Source organism: Caretta caretta, chromosome 6 (genome assembly GCF_965140235.1).
Source record: "Caretta caretta isolate rCarCar2 chromosome 6, rCarCar1.hap1, whole genome shotgun sequence".
Classification (NCBI taxonomy): Eukaryota; Metazoa; Chordata; order Testudines; family Cheloniidae; genus Caretta; species Caretta caretta.
The window spans coordinates 653,581-673,571 of NC_134211.1; the positions used below are offsets into that span (position 1 = coordinate 653,581).

Here is a 19,991-nt window from a genome sequence, read left to right on the forward strand (position 1 = left end):
CCCAGGTATGTGCACAGAGCCCCACCCCCAATGAGCCACGACCCGCCACGTTGGCTGCCACTTTTATTGCAGACAATAAGGCACAGGCCGGGCCCGGACAATGGGGTCCCGTTTCCATGGGGGCCCTCACTCGTGGTGCCCCGGGGGGGGCCTGGGCAGGACACCCAGGAGCCCCCCTGCCGTGGAGAAGAGGTTGATGGGGGAGGAGCCGTCGGTGATGAGGGCCGACTGGAGGCCCAGGCCCTGCAGCAGCTTCACCTGGGGGGAGCAGAGGGGGTGGGTGAGTGGGTGGGACCCGGTCCCCAGCCCCTCCCCCACCCGTGTAAGCTCCACCCCTCCTGGGCCCCACCCGCAGAACCCACCAGCCCCTACTCCACCCACTCCATCCCCCCAGCCAGCTCCGCCCCCCAGCCTTAGCCCCCCCATGCCAGCACCAGTTTCCTCAAGTCCTGCCCCTAAGCCCCTCCCCCACATGCTCACCCAAGCCCCGCCCCACCCTCCTCTAAGCCCCGCCCCCTGACCCACCTGCAGCTCCGGCCCAGCCAGCGCGATGTCGCGCAGGGTCTCGGGCCCGATGGCTTCCGTCACCTGCTGGAACTTCTTCACCTCCACCTCGGCCAGCAGCCGGGCCCGCGCCGCCTCCTGCTCGCCCTGCGCCCGGGCGAAGCGCAACTCCTGCTCCCGCGCCTGGCCCAGCCGGGCCAGCTCCGACTCCTGCGCCCGCCGGGGGGACGGGGGACAGGCTCAGTGGGGGCGGGGCCCCGTGGGCCACGCCCCCTCCCCGGGCTCCCCCGCCCACCCCCGTGGGCCACGCCCCCTCCCCGGGCTCCCCCGCCCACCCCCGTGGGCCACGCCCCCTCCCCGGGCTCCCCCGCCCACTCACCGTCTCAATGGCGGCTGCCTCCGCCTTCAGCTTGGCCTGTTCCACAGCCGCCTCGCCCGCGATCCGCGCCGCATCCGCCTTGGACTGGGCCTCGGCCCGCGCCGCACCGGTGCTCTCCACTGCCGCGCTGGGGGGGGCCAGACAGGGTCACAGACCCCCACATATGCCCCCCCGGTCTCCCAGAGCCCCCCCCAGCCACTGATCCCCTGATTCTGCCCCCGGACTCCCCCGCCCGCCCAATCCCACCGCCGGCCATGGACCTCCCCCTGATCCTGCCCCCTGCCACTGACTGCCCCGCGACACCCAGCCCCCAGACCCCACCAGATCCCTCCCCTGGCAGCTGGCCACCCATCACCCCCCCGGTCCCCCAACCTCAGTGCCTCCAGCTCCAGCAGCTCCTTCCGGGCCCGCTCAGCCTCCGCCTGGTCCAGGATTTTCTGCCGCTCCAGCCGTCCCCGAGCCTCCTGTTCCAGCCGCTCGGCCTCGTGCCTGGGGGAGACAGGCTGGGATGAGGGGGGCTGTGGGGCAGGGCTGGGGCGGGAGCAGGCCCCTGGGGAGCCCGTACCTGGCAGCTGCCTCCTGGGAGTTGGTGGTGATCTCGATGGCCAGCTGGACGCTCCTCTGCAGCGCGTCCCGCGTGCGCTGGTCCACCGGCTCCACGCTCTGGATGTCCACGCTGCTCACCACCAGCCCGTTCTGGGGGAAGCGCAGGCAGCTCCGCAGCTGCAGCTCCGTGTCGAAGCCAAACACAGCCGAGCAGATGATCCGGTTCGAGTTCTGGGGGGAGCAGGGGATTGTGGGGCGCTGGGGGGAGTGGCTGCAGCACCCCAGAACCCCCATATTCACCCTCGCAGGTACAACCGGGCAGCCAGACGTGCAGGTGGCCCAGAAGGACGATTCCAGGAAACGCAGACACTGGGTCCTGTTTGACCCGAGGAGAAGTGGCGGATGGGGGCTCAGTGGTACCCCAGTTCCAGGTTGCACCCCAGGTAGGGTGTGAGCCCCAGGGCTGTGCCAGGAGGAGGCAGGCCAAGGGGCTTGGGAAGGCGTGGTGGGGGAGTGCCGGGGGCAGGGGAAGGGGTGCAGAGGGGCCCCCCCGTACCTTGTGGAAGTCGTCGAACGTGACGGAGGCCACGGCCCCACGGATGCGGGAGGCCAGTGCTTTGCAGGCATCACCCACGAAATCCGGGACGCTGAAGAGCCGGGAGAGCGCCGGGGGGTCAGGGGGCGACGGCACCTCAAAGTGCCTGGGGGGACAAGGCAGTTGGGGGGCTGGGGAACAGGCTTCCCCGGTCCCCCTCCCTGCAACCTCCACCCCTCCCAGCCCCACCCCCGGGCAGAGGGGGCTGTAGGACCGGCGCTGGGCCCAGGGGCAGAGCCCCAAGAGTAGCCTGGAGACCCTGAGATCGGGGCAATGCCTGGGCTCTGCAGGGCGTGAGCAGCAGGTTGGGGTGGGGGGTGCCCGACAGGGCCTGTGACACCCCCCTGCTGCCTCCTGCCCTTCCCCAATCATGGCCCCATCAGCCCCTCTCCCCAGCCCCTCACCAGTTGTAGGCCAGCTGGAGCTGCAGCCGGGCATGGTCGGCCGTCTCGATGGTGACGATGTCGGCACAGAAGTCAGGGCCCAGCAGCAGGCAGAGTGAGCGCCGGGTGTGGGGGGCCTTGGGCCGCCCCCCTGACAAGCTCAGCACCGTGAACTGCTCGTCTGGGCCCAGCAGAACCAGCTCCGGGCCCAGCACCACCCTGCGGGGAGGGGAACATGAGCCCTACATGCCACGGGAGGGAGCCCCAGCGACCCCCAGCCCCGCTTCCCCTGGGACCCCCTTCCCTCCATGAGCTGCACCCAAGTCCCCCTCCCGCGCACACAGCCACAAGCCCCTGCTCACCTGGCCTGCCGCTCCCGGTAGTCATACACCTGCACGGCTGCGTTGTGGGGCACCTGGTAACTCACCACCCGTGTCTTGTCGCGGGGGGGCCCCTCGCCTCCCGGGGGGGGGGGGCCCGGAACGGTCAGCCACGGGGTCCCGGCCCGAGGACAGCAGGGCCTCCACATTGGGGGGCAGCTCCTTCTCCCAGAGCTCCTCGGCCTCCGTCAGCATATAGGTGTGGCCGATCACCGCCCGCACCTGGCGAGGGGGGGGAGTCCATGGGGGAGCTCAGGAGCCCATGGGGGGGCAGGGACAGGGGCATCGGGGGGTCAGTGGGGCAGGCGGGAGGGCAGGGATGTGGGGCATCGGGGGGTCAGTGGGGCAGGCGGGAGGGCAGTGGGGCAGGCGGGAGGGCAGGGATATGGGGCATCGGGGGTCAGTGGGGCACTGGGGGCAGGGACAGCGGCATCAGGGGTCAGTGGGGCACTGGGGGCAGGGACAGCGGCATCGGGGGTCAGTGGGGCAGGCGGGAGGGACAGGGGCCCCGCTCACCTTGCCTGTCTTGATGTCGCGCACGTAGATGCCCTCGTTCTCGCCCAGGGGGGTGACTTGGCGCCGCTCCAGCACCTCCACTTCCACCGGCGGCACGTACTCCAGGGGCCCCCGGATGAGCCAGCACTCGCCCGGCTTCCGCTGCAGCTCACGGCCGCCCTGAGGGGGTCAGGGATCCCAGTGCCCCTCACTGCCCCCCCGGTGCCCCTCACTCCCCACCCGCAGCCCCCCGCGCCCCCCACTGTCCCCCCGGTGCCCCTCACTCCCCACCCGGTGCCCCTCATTGCCCCCCGGTGCCCCTCACTCCCCACCCGCAGCCCCCTGCGCCCCCGGTGCCCCTCATTGCCCCCCCGGTGCCCCTCACTCCCCACCCGCAGCCCCCCGCGCCCCCGGTGCCCCCCACTGTCCCCCCGGTGCCCCTCACTGCCCTTCCGGTGCCCCTCACTGCCCCCCCGGTGCCCCCTGTTAACCCAACCCTGGACTCCCCCACCTCATCCAAGTCCTCCAGCTTGCTGAGTGCCCGCAGCAGCAGCCCTTCCTCCTCCGAGAGGATGTAGATGTCTTGGATCCCCTCCTTCAGAGACTCCCCTGGCTGCAGGAAGAACGACTTCTCCCCCTGGACCAACGAAGGGGGAGGTCTGTGAGAATTTCCACGGCTACCCAAGAAATGTGGGGAAGGAGCGCAGGCATATAGTCTAGGTAATATGGTAATATCATTTACTGTGCATATAAACTAGAAAATATGGCAAGATCATGCCTTAATGAATATTTTATTCCTTTTCCCACTTATTGCCAAAGAAACAAGGCAACACCTGCCCAGATAGTCTGAAAAATACGGTTAGACCCACCCGACTCCAAGGTGAGGAGCTGCTTTTTCTATTATTCTACGTGTAGCCTAGAAAATACAGTAACCCCTTGCCTATAATCTAGGAAATACGGTAACCCCCCTTCCACAATGGCCTGGTCAACCATCACCTTTAAAGTGGAAATACAGTAACTATCTGCTCCTATACCCTGAGTAATATGGTACCCCAGCACCGCCCCCAGCTGTAGCTGCTCCTATGACCTGGCAACAGACACTTCCCCCACCCATCTATAACTGCAGCTATAATCTGGTATATACGGTAGAAAATAAAGACACAAAGACAGTAACAAAAGGCCACCTTCAGCTCCCAGCTCAAACCCTCCAGCGCATCATCGAGGATCTACAACCGATCCTGAGGGGCGACCCATCGCTCGCACAGATCCTGGGAGACAGGCCAGTCCTTGCCTACAGACAGCCCCCCAACCTGAAGCAAATACTCACCAGCAACCACACACCACACAACAGAACCACTGACCCAGGAACCTATCCTTGCAACAAAGCCCGTTGCCAACTGTGCCCACATATCTATTCAGGGGACACCATCACAGGGCCTAATCACATCAGCCACACTATCAGAGGCTCGTTCACCTGCACATCCACCAATGTGATCTATGCCATCATGTGCCCGCAATGCCCCTCTGCCATGTACATTGGTCAAACCGGACAGTCTCTATGCAAAAGAATAAATGGACACAAATCAGATGTCAAGAATTATAACATTCAAAAACCAGTCGGAGAACACTTCAATCGCTCTGGTCACTCGATTACAGACCTAAAAGTGGCAATTCTTCAACAAAAAAACTTCAAAAACAGACTCCAACGAGAGACTGCTGAATTGGAATTCATTTGCAAACTGGATACAATTAACTTAGGCTTGAATAGAGACTGGGAGCAGATGGGTCATGACACAAAGTAAAACTATTTCCCCATGTTTATTCCCGCCCCCCACCCCCCACTGTTCCTCACACGTTCTTGTCAACTGCTGGAAATGGCCCACCTTGATTATCACGACAAAAGTTTTTTTTCTCTGCTGCTGGTAATAGCTGTTACGAATTACACCTGGTAGGACACGCACACCAATGCTGCGAATTATACCTGATAGGACACGCACAGTTCGAATCTAGGCTGAGGCACAGAAACAAAGTCCACAACTGCAGAGTTCCCAAAAGACACTAAGTTTATTACGCTCCAGCGTGGTGCCCCCCTGCTAGCCAGGAGGGGACCCTGAATGCAGATTATACAAAGGTTATATACTTTTTAGCAAAGCATGTTGCCCTCGTGCATTGGAAACCTTAGCCAATAAACAAACCCTTGTCTTATCTACCACCTATCCCTGCTTGGTGCATTCCTCGTGCTAAACCAGTATGTTAATTACACAGCATGGTCCTAAAGCCATGCATCAGTAACCTTTATTATCAGGATGGGAGGCCTCACATCAAGGCCAAGAGACAGGGAGTTAGAGACTGACAAAAACCAGATACTGGGAGTCAAGGCAGGCTGGAGACAAGGAGGAGGATTTTCACAGGGATTCAGTATCTAAGGATCACTCCTCCTGGTGTATGATGTGCTGGCATTTAAACAATGGTGGGCCCCAAACCAAAATGGAGTCACATGTGCTAACTTCTCCTTAACATAGCTCACCTCACCTGATCACTCTCCTTACAGTCCGTATGGTCACACCCTTTGTTTCATGTTCTCTGTGTATATAAATCTCCCCACTCTATTTTCCACTGAACGCATCCGATGAAGTGAGCTGTAGCTCACGAAAGCTCACGCTCCAATAAATTGGTTAGTCTCCAAGGTGCCACAAGTACTCCTTTTCCTTTTTGCGAATACAGACTAACACGGCTGCTACCCTGAAACCTGTATATACGGTGGCCAGCTCCTAGGTTAACCACACCAGTCTATCCACAGCTGTTTCTTTATTTCTACTAATTACGTAGACAGCCATTCTGGGGACCATTCAGCTACCGTACTTACTAGGATACAGGAGGCTACAGCAAAGAGGTAATTAGAAGGGTAACTATGACATACCATAGAGGCAGATCATTACCATAATTACTAGCATAAATGTGCCCCACAGCTATACCCAGAGGTACTGTAATGTCAGATAAACAAAACTACCGTATATGCTAGAATAAACTTGTACAAACAATATTTGGTTACCCTATGTACTAGGATAAACATGCCCCTACAAGATATAGTTACCATATATAATGGTGTAAATACACCCAATGAGATACACATCATTACCATAGTTACTGACACAAGCCCCTCCCCAACATAAAATGGACTAGCATAAATATTCCTCACAATACAGTAGTACTATATTTACTAGAATATAAGTGACCCTTCAATCTAAAGTGGCACGGTACTTAGTGGCATACATATGCCCCACAGCACTACCACATTTAGTGGAATAAATGCGCCCCCGGGAGCTAGGCAGCCTACCAGAGGCAGGGGAACAAAGCCGAGGCAGTCCTAGGGTGCTACCGTATTCCCTAAAGCAAACGTGGCCCCGGCGTTTACACTAGTACCATATTGCCCCGTGTACGCATGGCCGCTATACCTTGATCACCTTCTCCTGGCCCAGCTGGGGCTTGCCGTTGGGCCCCACCGGGTTGCACACCACGCAGTACTGGCGGCTGCTCAGCGTGGTGATGTCCACAATGCCCACCACCTCCTCGTAGACGTTGGGGATGTAGGCCTCGCTGTGGGCGAGCGTCACCAGCCACTCCTCCCCAGTCCGGCGCACCGTGTCCTCCGGGTCCCGGAAGGTCTTGGTGGCGCGGAGATGCAGCGCCCTCTATGGGGGAACACGGCCATCAGCATGAGAGGAGCCAGGTCCTGGCTATTCCCGCCTTCCCCAAGGACCTCCGCCTCCGCCCCATGTCCACCTACTCTCCCCTTCCCCAGATCCCCCACATCTTCTCCTTGTCCATGGGGTCAACCCCACACCACTCCTTCCCCCCCAGGTCACATCCAGCTTCCCCCAATTTCCTCCCCACCACATGCCCCCAAGGATCAGAGCCATTTCACACCCTCCCACTCCCTCCCCACCCTGGACTCCCCCATCCCCTCCACTCCCAGACAGCACCATGCCCCAGTCTCATCCCTCCTCGCCACCATTCCCCTTAGCGGCAGGGCTGGGAACCCCCTAACCTCAGTTCCACCCCCTCAGCCAATAAGGAGGCCACCTCACAGCAAGGGAGCTCCTTCCCCGGGTTGGAAACCCAGCCCCACCCTGTCCTGCCCCCCACCCGGGTGCAGATTGCACACACACACCCCCGCCCCAGTCACACCGACTGCCGCCAGCACCCCTTGCCCCCCCCTCACCTTCTCTGTCAGCACAAAAGCATCCACAATGTCAACCACCTCCTCAAACACGCCAGGAAGATACGCACCCACTCGCTTCACCAGCCACTCCTCACCTGGGTGGGGGGAGAGAGACATGGCAACAGATCAGGAGTGAGGGGGACCAGCAGAGCTGGGGGGACAGGCCCAGGGCCGAGGGGCGGCGGGTCGGGAGCGAGGGGCGCCGGCAGAGCGGGCGGGGGGACGGGCCCAGGGCCAGCGGGTCGGGAGCGAGGGGCGCCGGCAGGTCGGGCGGGGGGACGGGCCCAGGGCCGGGGGCGGCGGGTCGGGAGCGAGGGGCGCCGGCAGAGCGGGCGGGGGGACGGGCCCAGGGGCGGCGGGTCGGGAGCGAGGGGCGCCGGCAGGTCGGGCGGGGGGACGGGCCCAGGGCCGGGGGCGGCGGGTCGGGAGCGAGGGGCGCCGGCAGAGCGGGCGGGGGGACGGACCCAGGGGCGGCGGGTCGGGAGCGAGGGGCGCCGGCAGGTCGGGCGGGGGGACGGGCCCAGGGCCGGGGGCGGCGGGTCGGGAGCGAGGGGCGCCGGCAGAGCGGGCGGGGGGACGGGCCCAGGGCCGGGGGGCGGCGGGTCAGGAGCGAGGGGCGCCGGCAGAGCGGGCAGGGGGACGGGCCCAGGGCCGGGGGCGGCGGGTCGGGAGCGAGGGGCGCCGGCGGGGGGACGGGCCCGGGAGTGAGGGGCGCCGGCGGGTCGGGAGCGAGGGGCGCCGGCGGGTCGGGAGCGAGGGGCGCCGGCAGAGCGGGCGGGGGGACGGGCCCAGGGGCGGCGGGTCGGGAGCGAGGGGCGCCGGCAGAGCGGGCGGGGGGACGGGCCCAGGGGCGGCGGGTCGGGAGCGAGGGGCGCCGGCAGAGCGGGCGGGGGGACGGGCCCAGGGCTGGGGGCGGCGGGTCGGGAGCGAGGGGCGCTGGCAGAGCGGGCGGGGGGACGGGCCCAGGGGCGGCGGGTCGGGAGCGAGGGGCGCCGGCGGAGCGGGCGGGGGGACGGGCCCAGGGCCGGGGGTGGCGGGTCGGGAGCGAGGGGCGCCGGCAGAGCGGGCGGGGGGACGGGCCCAGGGCTGGGGGCGGCGGGTCGGGAGCGAGGGGCGCTGGCAGAGCGGGCGGGGGGACGGGCCCAGGGGCGGCGGGTCGGGAGCGAGGGGCGCCGGCGGAGCGGGCGGGGGGACGGGCCCAGGGCCGGGGGTGGCGGGTCGGGAGCGAGGGGCGCCAGCGGAGCGGGCGGGGGGACGGGCCCAGGGCCGGCGGGTCGGGAGCGAGGGGCGCCGGCAGAGCGGGCGGGGGGGACGGGCCCAGGGCCGGCGGGTCGGGAGCGAGGGGCGCCGGCAGAGCGGGCGGGGGGACGGGCCCAGGGCCGGCGGGTCGGGAGCGAGGGGCGCCGGCAGAGCGGGCGGGGGGACGGGCCCAGGGCCGGCGGGTCGGGAGCGAGGGGCGCCGGCAGAGCGGGCGGGGGGACGGGCCCAGGGCCGGCGGGTCGGGAGCGAGGGGCGCCGGCAGAGCGGGCGGGGGGACGGGCCCAGGGCCGGCGGGTCGGGAGCGAGGGGCGCCGGCGGAGCGGGCGGGGGGACGGGCCCAGGGCCGGGGGCGGCGGGTCGGGAGCGAGGGGCGCCAGCGGAGCGGGCGGGGGGACGGGCCCAGGGCCGGCGGGTCGGGAGCGAGGGGCGCCGGCAGAGCGGGCGGGGGGACGGGCCCAGGGCCGGCGGGTCGGGAGCGAGGGGCGCTGGCAGAGCGGGCGGGGGGACGGGCCCAGGGGCGGCGGGTCGGGAGCGAGGGGCGCCGGCGGAGCGGGCGGGGGGACGGGCCCAGGGCCGGGGGCGGCGGGTCGGGAGCGAGGGGCGCCAGCGGAGCGGGCGGGGGGACGGGCCCAGGGCCGGCGGGTCGGGAGCGAGGGGCGCCGGCGGAGCGGGCAGGGGGACGGGCCCAGGGCCGGCGGGTCGGGAGCGAGGGGCGCCGGCAGAGCGGGCGGGGGGACGGGCCCAGGGCCGGCGGGTCGGGAGCGAGGGGCGCCGGCAGAGCGGGCGGGGGGACGGGCCCAGGGCCGGCGGGTCGGGAGCGAGGGGCGCCGGCAGAGCGGGCAGGGGGCCGTACCTGTGACCCGCTGGGTCCCCTCCCGGTCCGTACACTCCTTGCGGGCCCGGAGCCGGATGGCCTGGTTGTGGCGGATGACGGTGGCCTGGATGATTTCCACCACCTCCACCTCGGTCCGCGGGATGTGGGTGCCTGCGGGAGGCTGGCGTTAGCCACGGACGAGCCCGCCCGGCCGGGCTCTGCCCAGGCCCCCAGCCCAGCCCAGCCCACTCACCTGGCCCCTCAAAGAGGAACTCGTCCCCGGCCATGTACTTCCCACCCTGATCGTCCTCAAAATCCAGCAGGGCCTTGAGGTGCAGGGCGGTGTTCGGCAGGACCACCTGCAGGGCCGTGATTCCCTGGGGGCGAGAGGGGGCTCAGGGCACGGCTCGGGGGCACGCTGGCTCCGGGCCGGGCCTGGGGCTGGGCGTTACCTGCTGGATCTCCTCCCCCGGGTAGAGGGGGAAGGGGGGCTGGCTGAGCCGGATCTCCAGGTCCGCGTGCCGCAGCAGCGCCTGCCCCGAGGCATCGAATTGCACCCCGGCGCCCGACGCCCGCACCACGGGGTGCAGGACCGTGCAGTAGTGCCGGGGGGGCACCGTCACCATCTTGGCAGGGGGGAAGACGACCCTGCGGGGGAGGGGGACACGTCAGGGGGTGCTGGGAGCCGACCCCCGTGACCCCGCCAGCCCCCCATGACCCCTCCCCCTGCTCTCCCCCCACCCCGTCCCCTCCCCGCAGCCCCTCGGCCCAGGCTGCCCCAGCCCCCGCGCCCCTCACCGCTCATTGTCCTGGCGGATGTAGGTCTGCGGCCCCACCTCGACGCGGGTCACGTTGGAGTTCTGGTCCAGCACGTGGATGTAGTGGTGGGGGGGGATGCGGATGATGGATTCCTCGGCCATGTCAGCTATGGGGCGGGGCAGGGGGTTAGCAGCCCCCGGATCAGGCCCATGCCTCCAATCCCAGGGACCGGCCTAGCCGCGTTCCCAGAATCCTCTGCCCCAGGCCCCCACCCCGGCTCCCTGCCAGCCCCGACCGAACCCATGGCCCCAGGCACCCGCACTAGGATCCGCCCCCCCCGGGAGAATTTACCCTCCAGCCAGAACCCGCCCACTCGACAGCCCTAATCCCAGCGCGAACAGAGCGACCGGCCCAGCCCCGTTCCCAGAACCCTCTGCACCAGGGCCGCACCCACGCCCGGGGCGCCCGGGCCGGGACTGACCCCCCCACACACCACGCCCTGGGCGCCCGGGCCGGGACTGACCCCCCCCACGCCACGCCCGGGGCGCCCGGGCCGGGACTGACCCCCCCCCCCACGCCACGCCACGCCCGGGGCGCCCGGGCCGGGACTGACCCCCCCCCCCACGCCACGCCACGCCCGGGGCGCCCGGGCCGGGACTGACCCCCCCCCACGCCACGCCACGCCCGGGGCGCCCGGGCCGGGACTGACCCCCCCCCACGCCACGCCACGCCCGGGGCGCCCGGGCCGGGACTGACCCCCCCCCACGCCACGCCACGCCACGCCCGGGGCGCCCGGGCCGGGACTGACCCCCCCCCACGCCACGCCACGCCACGCCCGGGGCGCCCGGGCCGGGACTGACCCCCCCCCACGCCACGCCACGCCCGGGGCGCCCGGGCCGGGACTGACCCCCCCCCACGCCACGCCACGCCCAGGCCAGGACTGACCTCCCCCTCCCTCCACACCACGCCCGGGGCGCCCGGGCCGGGACTGACCCCCCCCACACCCACACCCACACACACCCCCCACGCCTGGGCCGGGACTGACCCCCCCCCTTCCACGCCAAGCCCAGGCCAGGACTGACCTCCCGCTCCCTCCACACCACACCTGCGTCAGGACTAACCCCCCCCCATGCCACACCCACGCCAGGACTGACCTCCCCCTCCGTCCAGGCCACACATGGGGCGCCCGTGCCAGGACTGACCCCCCACTCACACCAGGATTCAACCCCCCCCGCACTCGCCCCGGGGTGCCTGGAGACCATCTAGGCAGTGACCCAGCTGTGCCGGGGGGAAGGGGCGTCTGGGGGCTACCCCCCCTCCCGAGACACAAACATACCAGCTGCTTCCTGCAGGGCCCAGCTGAGACTGAGCCAGACCCGCCCCCGGGCTGGGCGGGACCCGCTTAAAGAGGAAACGGAGCCGCCCTGCCCCCAGTCCTGGCCCCCACTTCTGGGCCCCCCTGCCCCATCTCAGACCCCCCAGTCCTGGCCCCCCTTCCCTGGCTCACAGCCCCCCCAGTCCTGGGCCCCCCTTCCCCCATCTCACAGCCCCCCACTTCTGGGCCCCCCTTCCCCCATCTCACAGCCCCCCAATCCTGGGGCCCCCTTTTCCCTGGGAAGGGATCCCCGATTCACAGCCCCCCCAGTCATGGCTTTGGGTAAATTTCCCGGTCATAGGATTTTAAAATCAGAAACGTTGTGATTTCAGCTCTTGCACCTGAAGGGGCAGAGCTGGGTATCATGAGGGAGAGGGGCTAAGAGGGGCGGGGCTAGGAGGGGAGGGGGTAGCGGGAGGGGAGGGGCTAGGGGGCGGGGCAGGGTAGCGGGAGGGGAGGGGCTAGAAGGGGCAGAGCTGGGTATCATGAGGGAGAGGGGCTAAGAGGGGCGGGGCTAGGAGGGGAGGGGGTAGCGGGAGGGGAGGGGCTAGGGGGCGGGGCAGGGTAGCGGGAGGGGAGGGGCTAGAAGGGGCAGAGCTGGGTATCATGAGGGAGAGGGGCTAAGAGGGGCGGGGCTAGGAGGGGAGGGGGGTAGCGGGAGGGGAGGGGCTAGGGGGCGGGGCAGGGTAGCGGTAGGGGCGGGGCTAGGAGGGGGCGGGGCAGGGTAGCGGGAGGGGAGGGGCTAGAAGGGGCAGAGCTGGGTATCATGAGGGAGAGGGGCTAAGAGGGGCGGGGCTAGGAGGGGAGGGGGTAGCGGGAGGGGAGGGGCTAGGGGGCGGGGCAGGGTAGCGGGAGGGGAGGGGCTAGAAGGGGCAGAGCTGGGTATCATGAGGGAGAGGGGCTAAGAGGGGCGGGGCTAGGAGGGGAGGGGGGTAGCGGGAGGGGAGGGGCTAGGGGGCGGGGCAGGGTAGCGGTAGGGGCGGGGCTAGGAGGGGGCGGGGCAGGGTAGCGGGAGGGGAGGGGCTAGAAGGGGCAGAGCTGGGTATCATGAGGGAGAGGGGCTAAGAGGGGCGGGGCTAGGAGGGGAGGGGGGTAGCGGGAGGGGAGGGGCTAGGGGGCGGGGCAGGGTAGCGGGAGGGGAGGGGCTAGAAGGGGCAGAGCTGGGTATCATGAGGGAGAGGGGCTAAGAGGGGCGGGGCTAGGAGGGGAGGGGGGTAGCGGTAGGGGAGGGGCTAGGGGGGCGGGGCAGGGTAGCGGTAGGGGCGGGGCTACGAGGGGCGGGGCACCAGCCGACGCTTGCGCAGTGGGAATGGGGCCCCGCCCCACAGCAGAGCCCGCGAGCGTGGGGTCACGGGGGTCCCTCGGGTCCGCGCCCGCGCGCGGGGTCCGCAGCGTTTTTGCGAAGCCTTCCCTCCCGCATGCGCCATTTCACGTGCTCCCGCGCGCGGTGGCACCGGCGCATGCGCAGTTCCCTCCCATGTCGCATTGTGCGCATGCGTATATCGCCATTCCTTTTTTCCTTTCGTGCGCATCTGCCAAGCGACTCTACTTTTCCTTAATGCGCATGCTCCGCTGCTTTTCCCTCCCCCCGCCCAGAATTGCGCACTGAGCGTGCCCGTTTCTGCCACAGTCCCTGATGCGCATGCGCTTTTTGTTAGTCTCCTCCCTGTGACGTCACAGACGCCGCCATCTTGTCCTGCCCCTCATGCGCGCGCGCGCCTTCCGCACCTTGTCGCTCCCGCGTCGCTGGGTGCGTGCGCGGCTCCCCACCCGGCGGGCGCCCTGATTGGCCGGTGTCCGGACAGGGGCGGGGTTAGCGCCAAATACAAACGGCCGCGGGCCGCGCGAGCTGCAGCGTCCGCCGGACCTGAAGGAGAGCAGGGGCTCGCTGGGCGCGAGGCGGCGGCGGCGGGAAGGGAGCCGGGGGGGCGCGAGGCGGCGGCGGGAAGGGAGCCGGGGGGGCGCGAGGCGGCGGCGGGAAGGGAGCCGGGGGGGGCGCGAGGGGCGGGAAGGGAGCCGGGGGGGGCGCGAGGCGGCGGCGGGAAGGGAGCCGGGGGGGGCGCGAGGGGCGGGAAGGGAGCCGGGGGGGCGCGAGGCGGCGGCGGGAAGGGAGCCGGGGGGGCGCGAGGCGGCGGCGGGAAGGGAGCCGGGGGGGGGCCCGAGGGGCGGGAAGGGAGCCGGGGGGGGGCCCGAGGGGCGGGAAGGGAGCCGGGGGGGGGCGCGAGGGGCGGGAAGGGAGCCGGGGGGGGGCCCGAGGGGCGGGAAGGGAGCCGGGGGGGGGCGCGAGGGGCGGGAAGGGAGCCGGGGGGGCGCGAGGCGGCGGCGGGAAGGGAGCCGGGGGGGGGCGCGAGGGGTGGGAAGGGAGCCGGGGGGGGCGCGAGGCGGCGGCGGGAAGGGAGCCGGGGGGGGCGCGAGGGGCGGGAAGGGAGCCGGGGGGGGGCGCGAGGGGCGGGAAGGGAGCCGGGGGGGCGCGAGGGGCGGCGGGAAGGGAGCCGGGGGGGGCCCGAGGGGCGGGAAGGGAGCCGGGGGGGGGCGCGAGGGGCGGGAAGGGAGCCGGGGGGGCCCGAGGGGCGGGTCCGAGAGCGGCTGGGGGGGCGGGTCCCCCGGCCGGCCGGCGCAGCAGGGTCACCCCCTTAGCCCGGGGGGGCCCCGCCGCCTCTCTGCCCCCCCGCGGCGGGCACCATGCCGCCCCAGCAGCGCGCCGGCCCCGCGGCCCGGGTGCGCGTGTGCGTCCGCCTGCGGCCCTGCAGCCAGGGGGACCCCTGCGTCCGCGGCCTGGACTCCCGCTCCCTGCAGGTCGTCAGCTGGAGGAACAGGAAGGAGACCGTGGAGTACCAGTGAGTGGGGGGTGCGCAGCCGGGGGGTGCCCCTGTGCCGAGACCCCCGACTTCACAGCCCGCCCCGCCCCCTCTCTGTCCTCCAGGTTCGACACCTTCTACGGCGACCAAGCCACCCAGCATGACCTCTATGCCGGCTCCGTGCAGCCGGTCCTGGGCCACCTGCTGGAGGGGCAGAACGCCAGCGTGCTGGCCTACGGGCCCACCGGTGCTGGTGAGCAAGGGGGCGGCGGGCTCGGGGGCTGATCCCGGCGAAGGGGACGGTGGAAGTTGAGGAACTGATTTCTTGCCTCGCACCCCAGGTAAGACGCACACCATGCTGGGCAGCCCAGAACAGCCAGGTGTGATCCCACGGGCGCTGCGGGATGTCCTGCAGATGACGCGGGAGGCGAGCAGCTCACCCAGGGGTGAGGAGTGGGACTACTCCGTCTCCATGTCCTACCTGGAGATCTACCAGGAGAAGGCAAGTATGGGGGTGGGGTGAGGACAGTACTGGGGGGAAGAACTGTCCAGCTAGCTGCTGGACCCAGTGTTGCAGATCCACAGGATGGGTACTAAGACCCCAGCTTTGGAGCAGTCTCTGGGAATCTCCCTTCATTGAGCCAGACTCCCAAGGGGTTCCGCTCTTCCCCCAGGGGAAGCCACGGGCCTCACCATCTCCTTAGGCCGGAGGAGCCTGCAGCCCCCTCACTTCCCACGGAGAGCTCTGATCAATTGAGTCCAATTGAGACGCCAGGGGAGACTTGTACAATCTCCGGCAGTATCTGCAGGCCCACGCTGCCAGTGCTGGCAACAACAGGTTCATTAGCCGGCTGGACAGTGTGGCAAATCCTTGGTTAGTCAGGGAAGGAAGTTACAGCCCAGCCCATCCTGGTCAGCCCAAGCCCTGTGCCTCTGACTGCCCGTTGGCCCAGTTCAGGTGTGTCCCCAAAGCCCGCAGAAGCCAACCTTTAATCAGCAGCCGCCCCCCCCCCCCGGGTCCTGTGTTCTCCAGCTGGGCGAATGCTGCTCGGTCCCCGAGGAGAGGTGGGTTGGCCATGGTCCTGGTCGGTAGGTATCAAAGCCCAGGTGACAGGGATTGCCATTGTCATCTTATAAACTCCACTGATGGGACCTAAGGCTCCAGGCAGCTTGGAGACATTCACAGCTGTAGGTTTGCCTACCCGGAGAGCTGACAGACCTTCTCCCCATTGCGTGATGGTGCAGCATAGAGGGGAAACTGTGACTCACAGGCTTCATCAAAATATGACACAAAATTCCCACTTTATCCCACCTACCAGTCTGAGTGGGGTTGGCAGGTGTATGTGGGAGTGAACCAGAAGGGAGATAGGCTAGTAGGCTCTTGCTGATCTGGGATGGGCTGATAGGGGATTCCCTCTTGGTCGGGGGTGGGGAGAGAGAAACTGAGACACCAGGGGACAGGTGGGTGATGCATGTGGAGAAGTGCACTGGCTGGGGCTGGTGAGATGATAGGGTGGGGAGAATCTTGGCAGTCCAGGATAGGGGTGGGAGGGTGCTGGGAGCCCTGCCTGACCGGGATGGGAGGGGCGGGGGTGGGGCTGCTGGGAACACTGGTAGGGGGCAGCAGGATCCTTCCTCTGATAATCCCTCCAACTCCAGGTGCTGGACCTGCTGGAGCCGTCCCAGCAGGACCTGCCGATCCGGGAGGACCGGGACCGGAACATCCTGATCCCGGGGCTGACTGAGCGAGAGCTGGGAGGCTTCGGGGACTTCGAGCGGCACTTCCTGCCAGCCAGCCGCAACCGCACTGTAGCCTCCACTCAGCTCAACGACCGCTCAAGCCGCAGCCACGCCGTGCTGCTGGTGCGGGTGTCGCGGACCCAGCAGGCGCCCCCCCACCGCCGCCGCACGGCCAAGCTCTGCCTCATTGACCTGGCCGGTTCTGAGGACAACCGGCGCACTGGCAACCGTGGCCTGCGGCTCAAAGAGAGCGGTGCCATCAATGCCTCCCTGCATGTGCTCAGCAAGGTGGTGGACGCCCTCAACCAGGGGCTGCCCCGTGTGCCATACCGCGACAGCAAGCTCACCCGCCTGCTGCAGGTGTGCTGGCCGCTGGGGTCCTCCCCTGGAACAGGGGTGGGGCTGGGGCCAGAGGCTGCAGGGGAGGAATGCACGCTGGGGTCCTATCCTGGGGTGGGGGTGCACACACCAGGACTCTACCCTGACACTGCTCCCACCTGGTGTTCTCCAGCAACGGAGCAGGGAGCTCTTGGGCATCAGAGGCTCAGTATCAAAGTCGAACTGGGTCGGGACGTGGGGCCTGGAGCGCAGAGAGCCGAGGGGGACAAAAACCAAATACCGGGGAAGGGGTAGCACCAGATGCACAGTCCCCTGCCCTGCCCAGCTTTGCCAGCGTGAGGGGACTGGTGCAGGAATCCTGGGTTCTCTCTCAGCGCTGGGAGGGGACTGGGAGCTGGTGGTTAGAGCAGGGGCAGGTGCAGGACTCCTGGGTTCTCTCTCTCCCCAGGACTCCCTGGGGGGCTCAGCTCACAGTGTGATCATTGCGAATGTCGCCCCCGAGCAACACTTCTATTTTGATACGCTGAGCACGCTGAACTTTGCTGCCAAGTCCAAGCAGGTGGTGAACCGGCCCTTCACCCAGGAGACACTGCAGGCCCCAGGTAAGGCCGGGCCAGGCTCCCTGTCCATGGGGCTAAGGGATCAATGGGGGGGTGACCCCAGGGGTTGTGCCTAGCCTGGCCTCACCCTTCTCTTCCCACAGCTGCACGCAAGAGGCCTCATGAGGATCCTGGAGCCGGCAGTGCCAGCCCAGGGGCAAAGAGCCCTCACAAGGAGGAGCCCCCCGAGGCCAAGCCGCTCAGGTGAGGGGTGGGAGCCCTGGGGAGGGGGGGTGCGGGGGTGCGTGGTGGGAGTTGCTGGGCTAATGGTCAGTCTCCTCTCCCCCAAGCTCCTTGCTGCCCCTGGAGCAGCTGGACCCAAGGCTGGTGCAGCGGCTGCTGGGCCTGGAGCAGCTGGAGAAGCAGCAGGGGGGTGCTGGGCGGAGGCTGCCGCTGCTTAGCACCCCCCGGCGGGAGCGGGTGGCCCTGCTGCGCCAGCTGGAGGAGACACGCGGCGAGCTGCAGGTGGGTGAGCCCCACATCCATGTGCTGCTCTCTGGGGACCCCCCAGAGCCCTGCCTGGCTCCTTGAGGACTCCCACGTGGCTCCTTGTACCCTTACACCTGAGCCGGGGGACCCCTGCATGGTTCCCCTGCACTGTCTAGCCCCACCCCGTAACCTGTTCCGTAGACAGCCCCATAACCCTTCTCCCATTGCTTCCCTGGTTCCCTCCAGCCCCAAACCCCCTTGTGCCCAGCTGGCCTGTGGCTGGCCCCATGTGCCCTCCACCTGCCCTCCCCCTGACCTGGCCTCCCCTACAGAAGCTGAAGGAGAAGCAGAAGGCGCTAGAAGCTCTGGCACTGCTGGACAACACCTGTCAGCCCAAGCCCCTGCGCGACAGCCAGGCCCCCCCCAGGGCCCGGAAACAGGCCGTGGTCCTGCCCCTGCAGCAAGGTAAGGGGGCTCGGCCCCAATCCTGGCCTGATCGAACCACTAGACAGCACTCTTGTAGAGCGAAACCCGGGCATCCTGGCTCCCAGTGCCCCCCTGCTCTAACCCCTGGACCCCACTCCCCTTCCAGAGCTGGGATGGAACCGGGTGTCCTGGCTCCCGGTGCCCCCTGCTCTAACCCCTGGACCCCACTCCCCTTCCAGAGCTGGGATGGAACCCGGGTGTCCTGGCTCCCGGTGCCCCCTGCTCTAACCCCTGGACCCCACTCCCCTTCCAGAGCTGGGATGGAACCCGGGTGTCCTGGCTCCCGGTGCTCCCTGCTCTAACCCCTGGACCCCACTCCCCTTCCAGAGCTGGGATGGAACCCGGGTGTCCTGGCTCCCGGTGCTCCCTGCTCTAACCCCTGGACCCCACTCCCCTTCCAGAGCTGGGATGGAACCCGGGTGTCCTGGCTCCCGGTGCCCCCCTAACCCTGCCCCCTGCTCTGCAGTGCACACCCCCCTTGGGAAGCAGGCCACGCCCAGTGGAGACAAAGGGGTCCTGGTCATACAGAGGAAGCAGGTGAGGGGCTGTGCACAGGGTGTCTTGGAGGTGCATTGCTGAGGGGGGCACGAGTGTTGGGGGGCAGTTGAGAGGGCTGGGACAGTAGGGGGTGGAAACGGGCAGGGTGGGGTGAATGGGGGAGCCAGTTGTGCTGGGGGGCAGAGTTGGGGGGTGGATTGCTGTGCTGGGGGGCCCCCTGGTAGTGGAAAGTCACTGCCCCCAGCCCATGTCTCCCTCCCAGGGCCAGGCCGATGGGCCGGGGGCTGAGAACCAGGCTCCACCCTGGGAGCTGATGCTGCGCCCTGACCTGCTGGCCCAGAGCCGGGAGAACCTGCTGGTGCTGCTCAACCAGGGCAGTGCCAAGGAGCTGCGCGCCCTGCACCGCATCGGGGACAAGAAAGCCCAGCTCATCATGGCCTGGAGACAGCTCCACGGGCCCTTCAGCCAGGTACCTGCGGGGGGCCGGGAGTGCGGCTCGGCAGGGGCCGCGGTGGGGGGCAAGGGCCAGGGCCAGTCACTCTGCCCCTCTCTCGCAGGTGGAGGACCTTCAGAAGGTGGAGGGGATGACAGCCAAGCAAGTGGCCTCTTTTCTGAAAGTGAGTGTGGGGGGTTATGGCCTAGGGCAGGGGGGAGGCACTGCTGGGGCTGGGGGCTGTGTCGGTGTCCCGGCCATCGTGGGATGGACAAGGGGTGAGGGACAGGGCTGGGGGCGCAGGAGCATGGAGTGCAGGGGGTGGGGGGAAGCAGGGACTGGGGTGGCAGGGGCATGGGGGGAAGCTGTGTGGGTGGCTAGGGGTGGGGGGCAGGGTGAAGTGGGGGGGTAGGGGTGGGGGGGGTAGGGGCAAGGGGGGGAAGCTGTGGGGGGGTGGGGTGAAGTGGGGGGGGGAAGCTGTGGGGCAAGGGGGGAAGCTGTGGGGGGGGCTAGGGGCGGGGGCAGGGTGAAGTGGGGGGGGAAGTGGGGAAGCTGTGGGGGGCAAGGGGGGAAGCTGTGGGGGGGCAGGGGCCAGGGGGAAGTGGGGGGGCACGGCTGGGGGGGCACGGGGGGGTCCCACTGCTCTAACTCGCTGCTCTCCCCCAGGCCAACCTGCTGAGCGCCCTGGGCCGTGTCTCGCTCGCGCCCCCCCCTCAATAAAGGTCTCTGTGTCCGTCACCCCGACTCCGCCTCCTCCTTCGCCGGCGCGGGGACCCCTGCACGACCCCTAAGTGTCGGCCGAACGCACGGCACGGGAGGGCCTCCCCTTTAAGAGGCTCTGCCCCCTTAAGGGAGGCCGGGAGAGGGGAGCGCCCGGGCGCTGGTGCGGTGCGGGCTGCACGAGCACTACCATCTCCCCGCGGGGGGGAGAGTAGGTCAGTGCCCCAGCGTGTCCCT

General features: G+C 68.3%; 2 protein-coding genes and 1 long non-coding RNA gene across 4 annotated transcripts; 1 reads left to right on the plus strand and 2 right to left on the minus strand.

Annotated features, from left to right (window-relative positions):
- Positions 1 to 50: 50 nt before the first annotated feature.
- On the minus strand, positions 51 to 11,610 carry MVP (major vault protein). The gene is given in 18 exon segments (XM_075129121.1): positions 51 to 258; positions 526 to 714; positions 884 to 1,010; positions 1,256 to 1,372; positions 1,449 to 1,660; positions 1,986 to 2,130; positions 2,429 to 2,626; positions 2,770 to 2,865; positions 2,867 to 3,009; positions 3,304 to 3,462; positions 3,794 to 3,919; positions 6,738 to 6,974; positions 7,505 to 7,599; positions 9,618 to 9,749; positions 9,832 to 9,955; positions 10,031 to 10,226; positions 10,377 to 10,503; positions 11,551 to 11,610. Coding segments are annotated over 18 exon segments (2,604 nt in total). The 5' UTR covers positions 11,600 to 11,610; the 3' UTR covers positions 51 to 126.
- LOC142072435 (uncharacterized) lies at positions 3,923 to 5,270 on the minus strand. The gene is made up of 3 exons (XR_012668784.1): positions 5,166 to 5,270; positions 4,757 to 4,838; positions 3,923 to 3,998 (listed from the first exon to the last, which is right to left on the minus strand). It is a non-coding gene; the product is annotated as an uncharacterized LOC142072435 (long non-coding RNA).
- A 2,673-nt stretch (positions 11,611 to 14,283) lies between the features above and the next one.
- Positions 14,284 to 19,772, plus strand: KIF22 (kinesin family member 22). Of its 2 annotated transcripts, XM_048852840.2 has the most exons (12): positions 14,288 to 14,549; positions 14,636 to 14,763; positions 14,852 to 15,012; positions 16,170 to 16,610; positions 17,038 to 17,191; positions 17,293 to 17,392; positions 17,479 to 17,653; positions 17,950 to 18,082; positions 18,570 to 18,640; positions 18,864 to 19,070; positions 19,159 to 19,218; positions 19,701 to 19,772. In XM_048852840.2, the coding sequence occupies exons 1-12, from the start codon at positions 14,395 to 14,397 to the stop codon at positions 19,752 to 19,754; spliced, it is 1,839 nt and encodes a 612-aa protein (XP_048708797.1). In that variant the 5' UTR covers positions 14,288 to 14,394; the 3' UTR covers positions 19,755 to 19,772. The 2 variants fall into 2 exon arrangements, with proteins under 2 accessions (XP_074985223.1, XP_048708797.1); XM_075129122.1 differs by lacking the exons at positions 19,159 to 19,218; positions 19,701 to 19,772 and having other exon boundaries at positions 14,284 to 14,549; positions 18,505 to 18,640; positions 18,864 to 19,053.
- Positions 19,773 to 19,991: the final 219 nt, after the last annotated feature.